Here is a 14,931-nt window from a genome sequence, read left to right on the forward strand (position 1 = left end):
ATAAAGTGCATGTTGGTATAGAATAGCTCAGCTCTTTTTTATTTCAACTGGCATTTTGCCATTTTGTGGCTGATAAGAATGAAGCCGATAAAAAGCTAGGAGGAAATAACTTGGCTGGCGAGAAATACTTAGCAAACAAAAAATTGTAGTTTTAAGTGCAAATGTAATTAATGCATTGCTCAATTCTGCATTCAATTAGCCGATTACCCGCTAAGCATAATTTTTAGGTCAAGTGTGAAAAACTTTTATTTCACGATTCGGAACTTCGTTTTGTAAATTTAAGTTTTATTTATTCATTTGCTGTAAAAACTCACTAGAAAATTAGCTTCAAGATTACAATCATGAAAATAATTGTTGTGACTTTTTGACAGATAAAAATGAATAATAAAATTTGAAAATGCCAAAAGACGAAAGTAAGAAACCTGAAATATAAATTTTTCACTATTTCTAGAGTGCGAGAAAGCTTTTTAGGTTGGAAAAATTTAGGTTGAAATTATATTTTCCTCAATTTTTTGGGAAAAATAGCCGCACCTGTGTTCTATTTATGCATTTTAGCGTGTCATTCCCATAATGGGTTACGGCTTACGTCCAATCAATATTTATACATGAAGTTCTTCCTCAGTGGACCTTATCCGCTTTCCCCGCTTTCCATTTTCGTATATAAAAGAAAGTTTTTATAAAATTTTTTAACATGGTTGAAAATTGTTCATTATTTACAAGCTAATACGTATGTAGTATATGGTTAGATGGTATAATGAAATGGAGTGTACGAGTAGTAGCCGGGTTCTCTAGAAAGCCCCAGGGTCAAATTTATCTGAATTACTGTTCTGGTTTCAATTCTTCAGTCCCCCCCCCCCCGTACATCATACATACATACTTAGGTAGATGGAGATAAAGGAATAAAAGGACCAATTGTTCCGACATTCAAAATCTGACTGGAGAACAAATGACAGCTCAAAATTTGAAAGATTCAGCTTGGAAAAAAAATGGGAAATTAATTCGACACTTTTTCTCCTTTTTTTTCAACATCTTTAGAAAGCGTTGTGATGCATTAAATATAGTCTTTGCTTTCTGAATATTCATGTTTTCAAATGCTCAAGAAGATAAATAAAATGAAAACATCGCCACAATCTACAGAGAAAATTTATTTTTTTAAAATAAATGACCCCAGGAACGCTTTGATAACCCGGGTTGACGTCATATTTGAAAAAGTTGTAAAATTACAACTTCCTATTATGTCGTCTATGAAAAGTTGTAATCGTAAAACTTTCATATTATTAAAGTTGTAAATTAACAAATTTTCAGAGAAATGATGAACACGGCTAAAACGAAGCACAAATACTTTGTTTCAAAAAATTAGTAAGAAAAAAACTGGAAAAAGTTTCTTTTCAGTTATACCGTACTTATGGAAAAGTTGTAGTCAGAGAACTTCATAAAAACTACTTACCCGGGAATGTTAATAGTAATCAAGATTACATTTAATGCCTTTGGATGAAAAGTTGCCTGAACTTTGAGTAAAATATATATACAAGAAAATTTTACTAATTAGATTCCTTTGCTGAACTTATTTCGTCCAAAACGTTCAAATACTCCATCTACCGAAAATACGGAAGAAAACTTGAATCTGCCCGCTTCGAATCCCCCGATCTGGAAAAAAGTAAAATTGATTTGAGAATTTATTTTCTAAACATTATCTACTCAAACATGGGGTGCATGCAAATATGGTTTCAAAAATAATAAACAATATTATCTAACCACAAGTCTTATAATCTATCATAAAGTTTATTTAGTGTAGAAAAGGAGAAAATAAACAATAATATAACTTCTATGTAATGATAACCTCTTTCAAATTTTGACCAAAATTGAAGTTTGGATCATGTTAAATACCTGCCAGCTTATTTTTACAGAAATCGTTAGAGACAGATTAGAGACTTTTAGTAGTGAGCGAAAATCATCATGACTGAATAAATTTGTAACTCAACAGTTTTCAGTTTTAAAAATCTCATCAGTAGCAGTTTCATTATGTTTAATATGAAAATCAGGGTTTTCGAATCTGATTTTGAGATGAGGAATTGGTATCATCATTTTCTGCACTCCACTTGCATTTTGTAAGACAGTAGTTTTTTTGACAGAATCTTTATTTTTTCATTCAGTTTTTCCGTGATCTCACAGTTAAAATATCATTAAGATTTTTAATTAAATTTTAGGTTTTAGAATATTTGGGAGATTTTATGCTGACTCTGTAAGGACTGTTTCGTCATTTGGTATCGTTTTTTTGTCGATTTTGATGTTCCCTTGGAAATCTGAATCACTTGCTATTCTGAAGCCGTGGGATGCTGCGGAAGTTTTAGAGCCACGAGTTTTCTTTCGACATTTTTTCAGAAGGTTTTTTTATTTATGAATTAATTTGAAAGTGTTGGCCAAGATTTGGATAAGTTTTGGCATGCTTGTAAGACGTGCGCCTAGACATTCTAGATCTGGTAACAGAAAAGAGACCTGCATTTGAGCTTGTCAAGTTCTGATGGATGGACTTAGAGTTACATGTAGGCGCTTCCTAATTATTTAAAAGTTGGTAAATATTTAACATGATCCAAATTCAGTTAATTTTCATCCGATTGAGAGTAACTGAAGGTTTGAATTACTCCTTTTCTTTAGGAAGTATCCAAAAACAATCATGTACTAAGTACTATTTCATGGTTCTTGTCAATTCATTCTTCACACTTTTGTTTGGTTCCAAACTCGAGATAAAAATTTCGCAGGTTTTTACAATTAGAAGCAAACTTGGTACTCCATATTTATCTGCATCAGTAGTAGAGAAGGTTCCAAGAAACAAAGATGAAATTCTAAGTTTTTTTTTTCCTAAAAACGATTAAAGCTTCCGTAAAATTTGCCTAAAAACACTTCTTAGTTGACCAAAGTTTCCACAGATTTTGTCGAAATACTCGTGTGAACAACCCGACCATTACTGGCAGCCGTCCCGTTAGTCACAACATAACTCCACTGAGGAGCTGGTAACCCCTTGGCACCCGGGGACACAAAAGTTGATGGGTTTGTGCCCACATTTTGGGTGAAGGGGAGGCCGGGGTGGTGGTCACTGTTGCCCCCGGGGGTAATGTTGGCGGAGGGGGTGGACATGGTGGTAGTGGGCAAGTGTTGGATGTTGTAAGTTTGGGCGGGGGTGAATGTGGCGGATGTGGCTCCAGCGGGTGACGAAAAAGTGGTGCTGTCTATTATGCATCGTCCGTTTGACGTCATCAAAGGAACTTGCAGTCGGCTTTTACTGAAAAAAATAATATTTAATTTAACTTAACTTAATTTAATTTAATTTAATTTAATTTAATTTAATTTAATTTAATTTAATTTAATTTAATTTAATTTAATTTAATTTAATTTAATTTAATTTAATTTAATTTAATTTAATTTAATTTAATTTCATGTAATTTATTATGGGCTAGCTTGATAGCAAGCGTTTTGCGGGTTTGAGCACCGTTTCAGAGCTGTTCAAAGTCAATTGGTATATCAAGTTACATATTTGGAATATTGTGCAAGTGGAACTTCTCTAACTAAAAAATGATGAATAGCTCAATTTTTTACCAAAACTTTTTCTTGCACCCTTTATTTATTTATTTAATTATTTATTTATTTTTTTTTGGGGGGGTGGGGGGGGGGGTAGAATATCCGTTGTGGAGAGCTACAAGAATGATATCTTTGGAAAAGCCATAAATATAAAATAAAAATCTCAACTGCATCTAAAAACTAAATTGCATTCGGCTATTACTGATAACAATAATATAATGTTCATTTTACATTGTTACAATAGCAAAACAAACAATAGATTAAACATCGACTGAGCTTACATTGAATAAAGGCTAGAAGGCATTTTTACTGCTTCAAATTTGTTTCAGAGCTCTTCAAAGTCAATCTGTAAATCTGGTTATTTGTTATTTTTATGGTATTCAATTACTTCTACGCTTCAAAACGTGGCCAATGTAAGAAAAGACAAATTTAAAAAAAATCCTTTTTGTGGAAACGAATATATATTTAACCACTCGTTATTTTATGATTTTTCTAACCCTTTTTTAGTAAGCTATTCTAGTCGTTCATTTTAATACATTTTAAATTTTGATGCCTGAATCTTTTTAGTTGTTGCTTGCGACCAAGTCCAAAGACTTAATTGTTCTTGTGAGCCGTGACATGAGTAAATGCAAAACTGCTAACTGTCTTCTTAATCCACAATCAGTATCTAGAGGGACATTTCTAAAAAGAATCACAAATAAGACATTATTTAATTTCGATCTAATTTACAGTATCTTAGTTATTCGTTATTGCAACCGTGGAAACAGGTGAAGTGTATACATGAGTTACTCATGGCGTTGAAATTAGTAGCAACATACTGTCACTTCTTCACGCTAGCGCATCGCAAAAAATAGTACCATATATCCAAAATTTAAGCAAATTTGAACTGAGTTTGCTTACTGTCACCAATTTCCACACACGCTTACCTATCTTCCCTAATTTCAAAACATGATTGTGAAAAATAGAGACAAAATCGAGTAAATTTAGTCAAGAAGTCCGATGTTGGCCACGTAATGTCTTAAATTGTTCAAGCTGTCTGTGTGAGGACGAGCTCTTACTTAACCATAGCTTTAGGTTGACCATAGCCTGACCAATGTTGGCTGCAATAATGGTACCACGTGAAAGTTTCAGACGCAAACAAAAGTGGCTATAGTCACCAAAAACAGAGCAATGCTGCTCATAAAAAAGATCAGTCTGAAATGTGGGGAAAATTGCGAAAAAGGAAAGCTGATCCACTGCGATTACGCAGGAACCACAGTTATTATTATTATTAAATAATGTTTGAAAAAACTTTATTCCCCTCGTTCTACACTCTTCACTTATTTTTAAATATGGTCACCTGAGCCCTGTTGATAACATGCCAGGAAAAAAGCCGCTAACCCTGGCGATGGTGGGTTTGATACAAAATAGGTGACGACACCATCCGGACAAACATCAGGTTTGCTTCCAACAGCGCCCATAAGCTGGTCATCAGTGTATGAAAAATGGCAGGGTGTCATCTTTTGTCCTCTAACATAGTTAGACTCTTTCGGGTAAAACGATGTCCGGGTTTTCTCCGACTGAACTCGCATGTATTCTGAGTCGAATTTGAACGCGACCCGGCATCGCTTTCGGTACTCGGCGTCCCAGACACTGGATGTGAGGCTCTCAGCGTCCGAGACGTCTGGGTAATAGCTGGCAGTGTTACTAGTAGCGTCCAAATTGTTTGTTGAAGTTGAGTTTCGGTGCTGTGGGAAGAGATAACTTGTTAATATTTTCTGACCTTGTTCGTTCACGTCTGCCTGGAAGGGTAACAATGGACTGCCCTAAACAAACAACAACAAGTTACAGATAGGTCGGTCAATACTTTACTATGGCAGTGAAACAGAATCGAAAAGGTACTTAGCTTAAATTCCTGGATAGTTGATATGCGGGACCGGTTGTGTTTCCCCGCCCCCTCACACGCCCATCTTTGTGGGCATATATCTTTTACGCCCCCCCCCCCCCCGGTGCACGTGCTATTTTTTACATGCTAACCTGATATATAAATACATAGTTTGTAACACGGGAAGGGGGGTTAAAAACTGAAACAGAATAGATCCGAAATGGGAAGGGACTGAAACAGAATAGATCCGAAATGCGTTGTCGAAAGCCAAAGGGAAGAAACCAATGGAATTTTTTTAAAAGATCAGAAAATCAGGTCCAGATCTTGTCACAGGACCAGATCAAAATCTGATCGAAATCGTGAGATGCTTGCATGCAGTGCAATATTTGAAATTACTTATCTATTAATTATTATTTTTATAAATTTTCCAGTCAATTTTTATTATTACATAGCATATTTCGTACAATTTCCACATATTCAGCACTTTTCTTACACAAAAATGTCCGCCTAAACCTCGACCCTGGCTATTTTTTCCAAAATCAGTACTAACTTGATTCTCAGAAAGCCACAGTGCGTTGAGTAGTTTGCAGTTTGTCAACGAGTAGGGCAGCTCACTCAACCAGTTTTGACTCAACGTCAGCACTCGCAAATGTCGACACATACCAACGTCAGCCGGAATGTTTGTCAGCTGGTTTTTAGCCAGAGATAGAACCCGCAACTTGCAACACATGCCCAACTCTTTGGGCAAATTTGTCAATTTGTTCGAATCGAGATACAGAAATCTTACATTGACCAATCTGTTCACTTCCGGCGGTAATGTTTGAAGCTGATTTTTGTTCAGGTTTAGTTCAACAAGTTCGTGAAAACCGCTTATGCTTGATGGCAATTCGTTCAAGCAGTTATCACTCGCGTTCAGAACGTTCAAAGCTCCAAGCTTGCCAATGTCAGACGGCAGTTTAGCGATCATGTTTTCGTGCAAATACAGTTCACGTAGCCCAATTAATCTACAAATCGAATCGGGGACTTCTGATAGACAGTTACTGCTCAACTCGGCAAATTCAAGCGATAAAAGCTGGCCGAACGAATGCGGAAGTCTTCGGATTTTATTCCGGTCAACCCAAAGTTCTTCTAAACTGACCAGGGCTCCGAAAAATTCTGGGAGCTCTGTTAAGTCGTTGCCGCCGATGTCCAGACGCTCCAGGGCTGTTAAATGGATTAGGGTTTTTGGCAAGTACTTGATGTTGTTCGACCGCAGTTCAAGAACAATTAATTGTGTCAGTCTGCCGAAATTGGCGGGCAGGTAGTCGAGGAAACAGTCGTTCATGTAGAGGTGGGTGAGGGCCATTATTTGAGTGACTCCCTCGGGTATTCGGCCCAATGGGTTCACGGAAAGGTCAAGAGAGTGCAGATATTTGCAGTTTCTGATTGAAAAGGGCACATCTGAAATATTCAGTGTTCTTTAATATAAATTATACAGCCGAAATAATCTAAGTTTATTCTGAAAACAATTATATAATCGTAAATCTAAAAGATGTCTACTCAAAAACCAATGATTTAAATTTTTTGTCATTTCACTATATGAGAAGTTTACATTATGCTGCAAAGAATGACGAAATAATTTAAACAATTAAAGAGTTCTCTTCAACTTCTTTTGTGAACAGTTTATTAATTGGCACGGCGTATGTGCTCAAAGCCTCTTTAACTTCCTGGACTTGAGTCTCAGAGCTTTTCAGCGCTGAACCAGCAGACTTCAAGAAAAAAACTTAACTCAGTGCTGAAACATTGCATCATCACAATACTTTAAGTTTCTGTATGTGAATTTTTTTCTTTATCATGATTATATTGAGGTTATAGAGTTCGCCCAGGCTAATTCTATCCTGGCTCAAAAAATTTCTCATACCCCAAAATTGGGTCTGAGCAGAATAATGTCATGTTTTTTGCACCTTATAATTGGTAATTACAATAGTAGTATACACATTCCCTTTATTAAAGCCAGTTTATAGGCAATTCCCTTGAGCCCATTTAGCTTAGTGGTTACGACTTGCTACGCAAATTAAATGTACCCGATGCCAAAAACACTTTTCAGTACAACAACCCTTTAATTTGGATTCAATCAAGTCCAGTTATGTTTCAAAATATTGTTCCAATTTGATAACTTTTTCGAAGTTAAATTAAAAATTTAGAGGGTTTTGTATGGCAAATTTTTTGCTATGTGCTTACTGTAAAATAATGAAAACTCAGTTTTTCATTAAAAATTCAAGTTGAATATTTTTCAGTCTTCGAAAACTATTGCCAATTAATCTAATTAGTGTTACTTGTTTTTCCGTAATATTGCATTCACACTTACGCATGCTATTGCTGAGTTGCCAAACAAGTTGTAACACTCAATCTTTTGAAGTGTTCTTAAAATTTTAACTTTTTTTGACGTTTACAAAAATACAAAACAAATCTGACATCTTTATCTCTGATGACCAGAGTTGCTATCGCGAAACTGCCAAACAGAACTGAAAACGTTTCCTCTTGGTTACGATAGCTGAATTTCATATCGGTATGTAGTGGCTGGCATTTTTTCAATACTTTTTGATGACTGGATTTCCGTTCAATTTTATTCAACTATTTTTGTTTTATTGTTAGTGCGGTTTGCCGAAATTTGTTTCCAGTATGTTGATTTCTGCTTGATGCTATTTAAATTTATTTATTTTCGAGAAATTAAAGCTTGGCTGTAGTTTAAATTAGTGCCCTATAGCTTGTAATTGTAATATTTGAAATCAAAATTGCCTAATGTGAATTTGGTATTTCAAAAAATCTATTAACTTTTCATTTTTAATCGTTGTAAGGCACGTTTTTTCATCAAATTATGTGTTTTTTTTTAACTTTTTGCATTTTAATATGAACTCCAACATTATTCTTCGTTCAGTTTTAGCTGTCACGATTGAATCCATTAAGATACCTGAAATACGTGGTGTCGTCTCCTTTATGATAACAATTCTTTTACGAAACAGCAGAAAACCACTTAAATAACATTTTGTTGCAATATAGTAAAGCAGATATTTAGGCAACTGAAATTGATTGATTATGTGAAAAAGCAATAAAGAAAATCAAAAACAAAACATTGATTTGTTTATTGAGCAGTTTTATTTTGAAGATAAAAAAAAACGCGCAGAATTTTACTGCGATTTTTTCTAGTGAAACAGATCAAACCTAAAAGTTTTTTGATTCTTGAGTTATGATGCACTCTGGAACTCCAGTTCAACAATACGTTAATTTGAATTCTTTCAGCTTCACATTTGTTGAAAGCTTTCAGTTCATTTTGTGAGGTGTTTCAAAATTGAATTAAAAATAATAGGGGTTTTTATTGAAGCATTTTTTTCACTGATCATAAATAAATACTTAGTGCAAAGATCATAAAATAACCCAAACTCCTTTTTTCTCAACGGAAAACATTCCAGTAGGTAGCTTGTTTAGGCTTCAAAAGTTATATTTAATTAATCTAAATCAGTTTACTTGTTTTTAATTGTATTTTATCCGTAGTAACTTATATAATTGTCGATTAGCAAATTAAAAAAATGAAATAAGTTATTTGACTTCATTATGGGAACTTTCTAATCTGGACGTTTACAAATAGGGAAGTTGATTTTACAACCGCAGCGCCCAAACTTGAGATGAAAACATGCCAACAAACTCTATGCCAACAAATTTGTCCTCTAGGTTATGACTCTTGGTTATGATTGTTATATTTAGTATTGGTAGAAACCAGCTTTTTCTTATTTTTTTTGAGATAATAATTTCAATTTTTCTGTCGCTTTTGTTTTTTTTCATTTCTTTTTTCGAAAAAATAATGACAATTTATTGCTTTCTGCCATAATGCTAATTTAATTACTTGCTTTTGAGGAAGCAACGCTGACTTGTTGTACCAATCAATTTTCTCTGGCTTGTAAACGTTACGTTCTAACGCTTGACTCGTTTACTTCTTGTGCGGTTTTTTTCCGTGAAAGTCAATTTTAGACTTTGAGTTTAGACTTTTACTTGTCAGCATTGAATCAACTAGAACATCGGAAATACGTAGAGTTTTATCCTTGATTATAATCAACTCTTTTAAAAAACAGTAGGAAACCGTTCAATTAAAAATTTCATGCAAAAAATGGAACCCGTAATTAGGCAACAAAATTTGATTTTTCCCGCGAAAAAGCCACAAAAAAAACGAACAACGATTTTTAAATTGAGCACTGTTTTTGACAGCGAACGAAAACTTTAAAAAAACGCACGCACTAAAAAATCAAGACTGCTATATTTTTAATGAAGATTAACAAACCTCATGAAAAAATTATCTTCGAAGTGCGTGGTCGGCGATGTTTTGGTTACTTCTATAGTATGACGAAAAATAATATTGCTGATTGGCAAAAAAAGTAGGGCTATTCAAAATTAACGGCATGTAGGAATGAACTAAGTCTCATGGGCCTTTGACTTTGAAAATTGAGAGAGGGCGACGGCTTAAATGACGCTATGAAAGCTGCAGAAAATGTTCTAAAAGAACTTTGGCAGTATCTGTATGCAAGAACTCGGTCGTTAACGGACGATCTTTTTGTTTTAAGTTAATTGCATCAAATACATTTTACGACGCCTCCATCTCAGGTGTGAGGTGGCAGACTGGAATCTGGTATGTCCAGACAGTCGCAATCGGAATATTTTCATCTCCAGACCATTACAGACAAAATGTTCTTATGTTCATGCCTTTTTTCGGAAGTGGTTAATTAATTGTCGGAAGTGGTTTTCCAGCACTAAAAAACTGGTTCGAACAATTATTTTTAAACTTTTGCGACAACTAAATTGTCTAATAACTAAAAACTTCTGAAGTTTTCTTTTGGCAAAATTGAAAAATTGTTCTTTGTTTAACTACCGATTGCAATGCCAGTTTAGTATTGCTCGTGGATGACTGCTTGGTTATCCGGAGAAAACATGCGAATAAACATTTGAAAATGCCAAAACAATCATTTCTGCGACTCTTGAAAAAACTTCCAAGCTGGACTCATAAAAAGACCATGCTCGACCTTAATACTGAAAAGATACCTAGCCGGACCACGACTTTATTTGGATGAAAAGAATTTTCCTCGACTAGTCCAGCTCTAAAAATTTGGTCGAGCTAATGTCCAGGTGATGAATGATTTTGAGCTGAAGTCTTTTCATGGGCAATTTAAATAAATCATCATTTCATAACACTTTTGTGTCGAGCACGGTCTTTCTAGATTTGAAGCCTAAACCTGGGTAGTTCGTCAATTTATCTTGTAAGATGCTTGCAACAGTTTGAATCGTTATTCTTTCGCTACCCGCATAAACGAGGGTGCCTGTCAAACTGAAATCGCCAATGCGGTTAATATTAAATAGCTGATATTATGTCGAATTTGCTGATATTATGTCGAATTTGCTGATATTATGTCGAATTTGCTGATATTATGTCCAATATAAATCTGTTCATTTTATACCACGTTACGATTTGGTAGGAATGGCACCTTCATTAATGCACGGTTGAAACTTAAAGACATGGACATTACCTAATAGTGCATTTTTGGAGATGTTGAGTTCTCGGAGGTTCCAGAGGCAGCTAATCCAGGGAGGCATGATGTATATCTCATTATCACTTATGGTCAGTCTCTTCAGCATCTGGCATTGAAAGAGAGTCCTCGACATCTCACAGATCATGTTGCTATCAAGGTACAGTTCCTCCAGACACTTTCGGAACTTGCCGATCTCTTTCGGGATCCGTTTCAGCTGAAAACAAACATAATATAATTGTCGATAAAACAAACATATTGATTAGCAAATTAAAAAATGAAAAAAAGTCATTTGACTCCATAATGGTAACTTTCTAATCCGGACGTTAACAACTAAGGAAGTTTGTTTTACACCCGCAGCGTGCAAACCTGCGATGGAGAAAAAGCCAACAAAATTTAAAATTTGTCCTCTAGGTTATGACTCTTGGTTATGACTTGGTTATGACTCTTGGTTATGACTCTTGGTTATGACTGTTATGACTGTTCCAGATCCAAGCTAAAAAGTGTGCTCGGTTACTTCGAGTGCACAATAGTTTGATCAGAGAGGGTCTTTGTAACTAACCTCACAGTGTTTGAAGTCGAGTATCGATACTGGGTTGTCGTGGAACATGTTAGCACCACAGAGAACTCTCCGAATGGCCTTGTCCAGTAAAAACAAATCAGTATTGATGAAATTCATTTTGTTCACGCTCTATAAAATTCTCTTCACACACGAGACAGGTAAAATTTAATTGCGTTCTAGAAAGCTGACAACAAAATGAACAAATTTCATCTCATAATTTTAAAGATAATCGAATAAAATTATACAATTAGGCTGTACTTTTTACTTTTTCGGCTTTAATTTTCCAAATTTGTTTCATTCGCTCGGAAAATAATCTGGTTATGATTTATTTGGATACAATAATGCTAGATTTCCACGACCAACTTTAGGAGAAGTTGTTGATATATGTACAACATAAAAAGGAAAGTGAAGTTTTTCAGCGTAAACGGAAGCCAGAAAAATTGTAATAGAACTAAATGTGAAAAGATTTTTTTTATTTACTTATAACAAGAAATTAAATGGTTTTTTGTAAAATTAATAAATAAGATAACAAATCGAAAAGCTTAGGTATAATATTGTAATCAAAGAATGGAACAATGGCTTTCAGAATCACACTACCGAAAATATTCAGTGAGAAATTAAGTAAGACATGACAGATTTCAGCAAGAAATAATTTGCTTCATAAAAAGCGAAAAGCCTATTTCGACTGCTGGTAAAAACAACACTTGAAATCCATGAAGAGTATAACATTCTATGAATAGGCAGGCATAAAAATTTAATCTTCTTTCAAAAAGTCTCTGACAAAAACGAAAAAGAGCGCATAATGCTTTTTAATAATTGTCAATTGATCTAATAAATAATGAACATTGCTTTATTGTTCGAATAACTTGAAATGGTGTTCGCATCACTTATAAATTTTGAACATTATAAAGCTAGTGTTTTGTGAATAATTTCAAACTAGAATACTTTAGATCTGGAAATCTGAAAAGCTCTTTTATCAAGATATTCTTTTAAATTTCTGGTTTTTTTTGGGAACATATTATTGTTAGCAGAACTTATAAAGGTTTGAACAAAATAAAACTAGTTCTATGTTTGTAAACAATTTCAAGCTAGAACATTATACAAAAAATCTTTTTGAACAACTTTTTAGAGTAATTTTTAAATTTTATTTTGACGGAATTTGTCAGTAAATAACTCTCATTACTTTTTGAACAATTTAAAAATAGGCTTAAGATCTAGAAGTCATTTTTTTAAAATAATTTTTCAATATTTGATTTTATCGGTTTTGTTAAGAAATAATAAGTAATGGTAAGCAAAATGACAAATTGCTTTAAGCCATGTCACTGATGTTTACAGCGATTAAGAGAAAGAAAAGTTTTCAAATCGTTTTCAACTTTAAGCTCCTATTGCGTCACTCTAATTGACTAAAGTGCGCTAAAAGTAAGGAATTGAAAAAATTGGTAAAGCTGCTTAGTATAAGGGAAAAGTAGGAATAAAAATGGAGAATGAATCTAAGAGGGGGGAAAAGATTGAAAGCGAGGTTCGTTCCCCCACCCGCCTGCTTTTCCTTCACTTACTAACTATAACATGATTGGCCCGCGGGTATAATATAATTGATAAACTCCATATTCAATCTTTCCTACATGTTCATGGAATAACTGAGGAAAAATAAGTCCCATTATTATCATTTTTCGTTATAACCGTACGGAATAAAAAACTCAACCTTTCCCAAAAATCTGGGCAAAATCAATTGGATAAAAGTTACCCTCAAGAAAAAATTTTAGGTTTTCCATTTCGAAAAAGTGTGTGAAAACTGCTTTGTAGAAATGCCGCCGTTTCTTTTTTTCCGCGTACGATGGGCGAGATCAAAAGAGACGTGAATTTTAATTGGGTTTTCAATCTATAGTTTTTATTTTTTTGCCATTGAAATAGATCTCAAACTTCAAAAACAATTATTTTCAAGGACTCCTTTTGGTTTGAGAAAAAACTCGATTCATCATCATGGTAATTATTTTAGTGAGTTTTGCTAGTTATTGATATCAATTAACCAGGAAATATGAATGAATACCTAATTCTCGAAACTCACTATCTTACTGCTCTCATATTTAGCCATTTTCAGTTTTTCTTTATATTTAGACTGAAAAACATAAAATTTGCTGTTCAAATTGGTATGACAAAAACTCTATTTTATAATACAAAATCAAAAATGGCTGTCTTGTTATTTCAATTCCAGTTGGCTATTTTAGTTGATTAAGAAATTTTTATAAAATTTTATAACAAATCTTGATAATTTAGGCCTCTGAACAGTTTTTAGCGTTTTGCGGGGGTAAAATTTAGTTTATATTTAGCCCTACTTTCATTAAAGTTTTGGTTCGATTGAGTCGGCCGCCATCAATTCAATTTCAATTCACTTCAGGGGTAATAAATTATTAACATTTTCCACAATATGTGAAAAAATATATATGCGTTTAAAACCTTCAGTATAGATTCGAAAAATAAATAAACTATAAACGCAATTTTTCATCGCGGTTTTTGGAATGAATGATATCAAAATAAAGACATCAGGCGTTGATTTGTAATTTGCAAACAGGGCGGGCGTGAAATATTGCACACTATTTTGTTACGTAACTTCCGGTGGGGGTTCAACACGTAAAACTTGATCACGATCTTATACACTATACTAATTGATACCGTATACATATACTACTGTATACTATCGTTATTGACACTATAACTGAATAACATTATACCAACATCCTCCCCCCCCCCCCCCCCCACAAGGGGGGATTTCACGGCGGGCATCGGCGCGTTTCGCGAGGTTGAGGGAAAGAGTAACAATGAGAGCTCTTGAATCTCGCTGTGTTCTGTACTAATTTGGCTAATTTGCAGTCTTCACGCTCTATGCTTGAAAAATGATGAACAAAGAAAGTGGTAATGATGAAAGGCTTGATAAAATGCGGCTCTTTTCAAAACCAAAAGCTTGAAATAATATTCAACTGTTTTAATTGGTACTGCGGAAGCAAATATACCGATTATTTTATAGACCGATTGAAAAAATATATACTGATGAACTTTCGTTGATTAGATATCAGCTGATAGAAAATAAAAAAAAATCACTTGACATTTTGTTTTATGATTATAAATTATATGCTAGACTGTTTATAACTACGGTAAATGAAGAAGAACAAGCATCTATCCATTAGTTAACAGAATGGGGGGCATTTAAATAAATAAATACCCTCTATCGAAGACGTTTCAAGAGAAAAATCTTTAACTAACAACGAGAACCGCTTTGACGTAGGACTTTTACTCGTTGAGACTAAAATTAATTGCAAGGGCTTCAAGATGAAAGGTTCTGGAACCATCCACGGGAACCATTTCAGACGGATAGTATTTATTTT

General features: G+C 34.1%; 1 protein-coding gene across 1 annotated transcript; it reads right to left on the reverse strand.

Moving 5' to 3' along the window:
* Window positions 1–2,556: 2,556 nt before the first annotated feature.
* Window positions 2,557–12,694, reverse strand: LOC142357949 (uncharacterized). Its single transcript, XM_075409432.1, has 5 exons — window positions 11,552–12,694; window positions 10,990–11,206; window positions 5,991–6,880; window positions 4,957–5,381; window positions 2,557–3,280 (listed from the first exon to the last, which is right to left on the reverse strand). Exons 1-5 carry the CDS (start codon window positions 11,666–11,668, stop codon window positions 2,905–2,907), a joined length of 2,025 nt encoding a protein of 674 aa, XP_075265547.1. The 5' UTR covers window positions 11,669–12,694; the 3' UTR covers window positions 2,557–2,904.
* Between the last annotated feature and the right edge of the window lie 2,237 nt (window positions 12,695–14,931).

The sequence above is a fragment of the Convolutriloba macropyga genome, unplaced genomic scaffold (assembly GCF_964194025.1).
Source record: "Convolutriloba macropyga unplaced genomic scaffold, txConMacr16.3 SCAFFOLD_4473, whole genome shotgun sequence".
NCBI classification, from domain to species: domain Eukaryota; kingdom Metazoa; phylum Xenacoelomorpha; order Acoela; family Convolutidae; genus Convolutriloba; species Convolutriloba macropyga.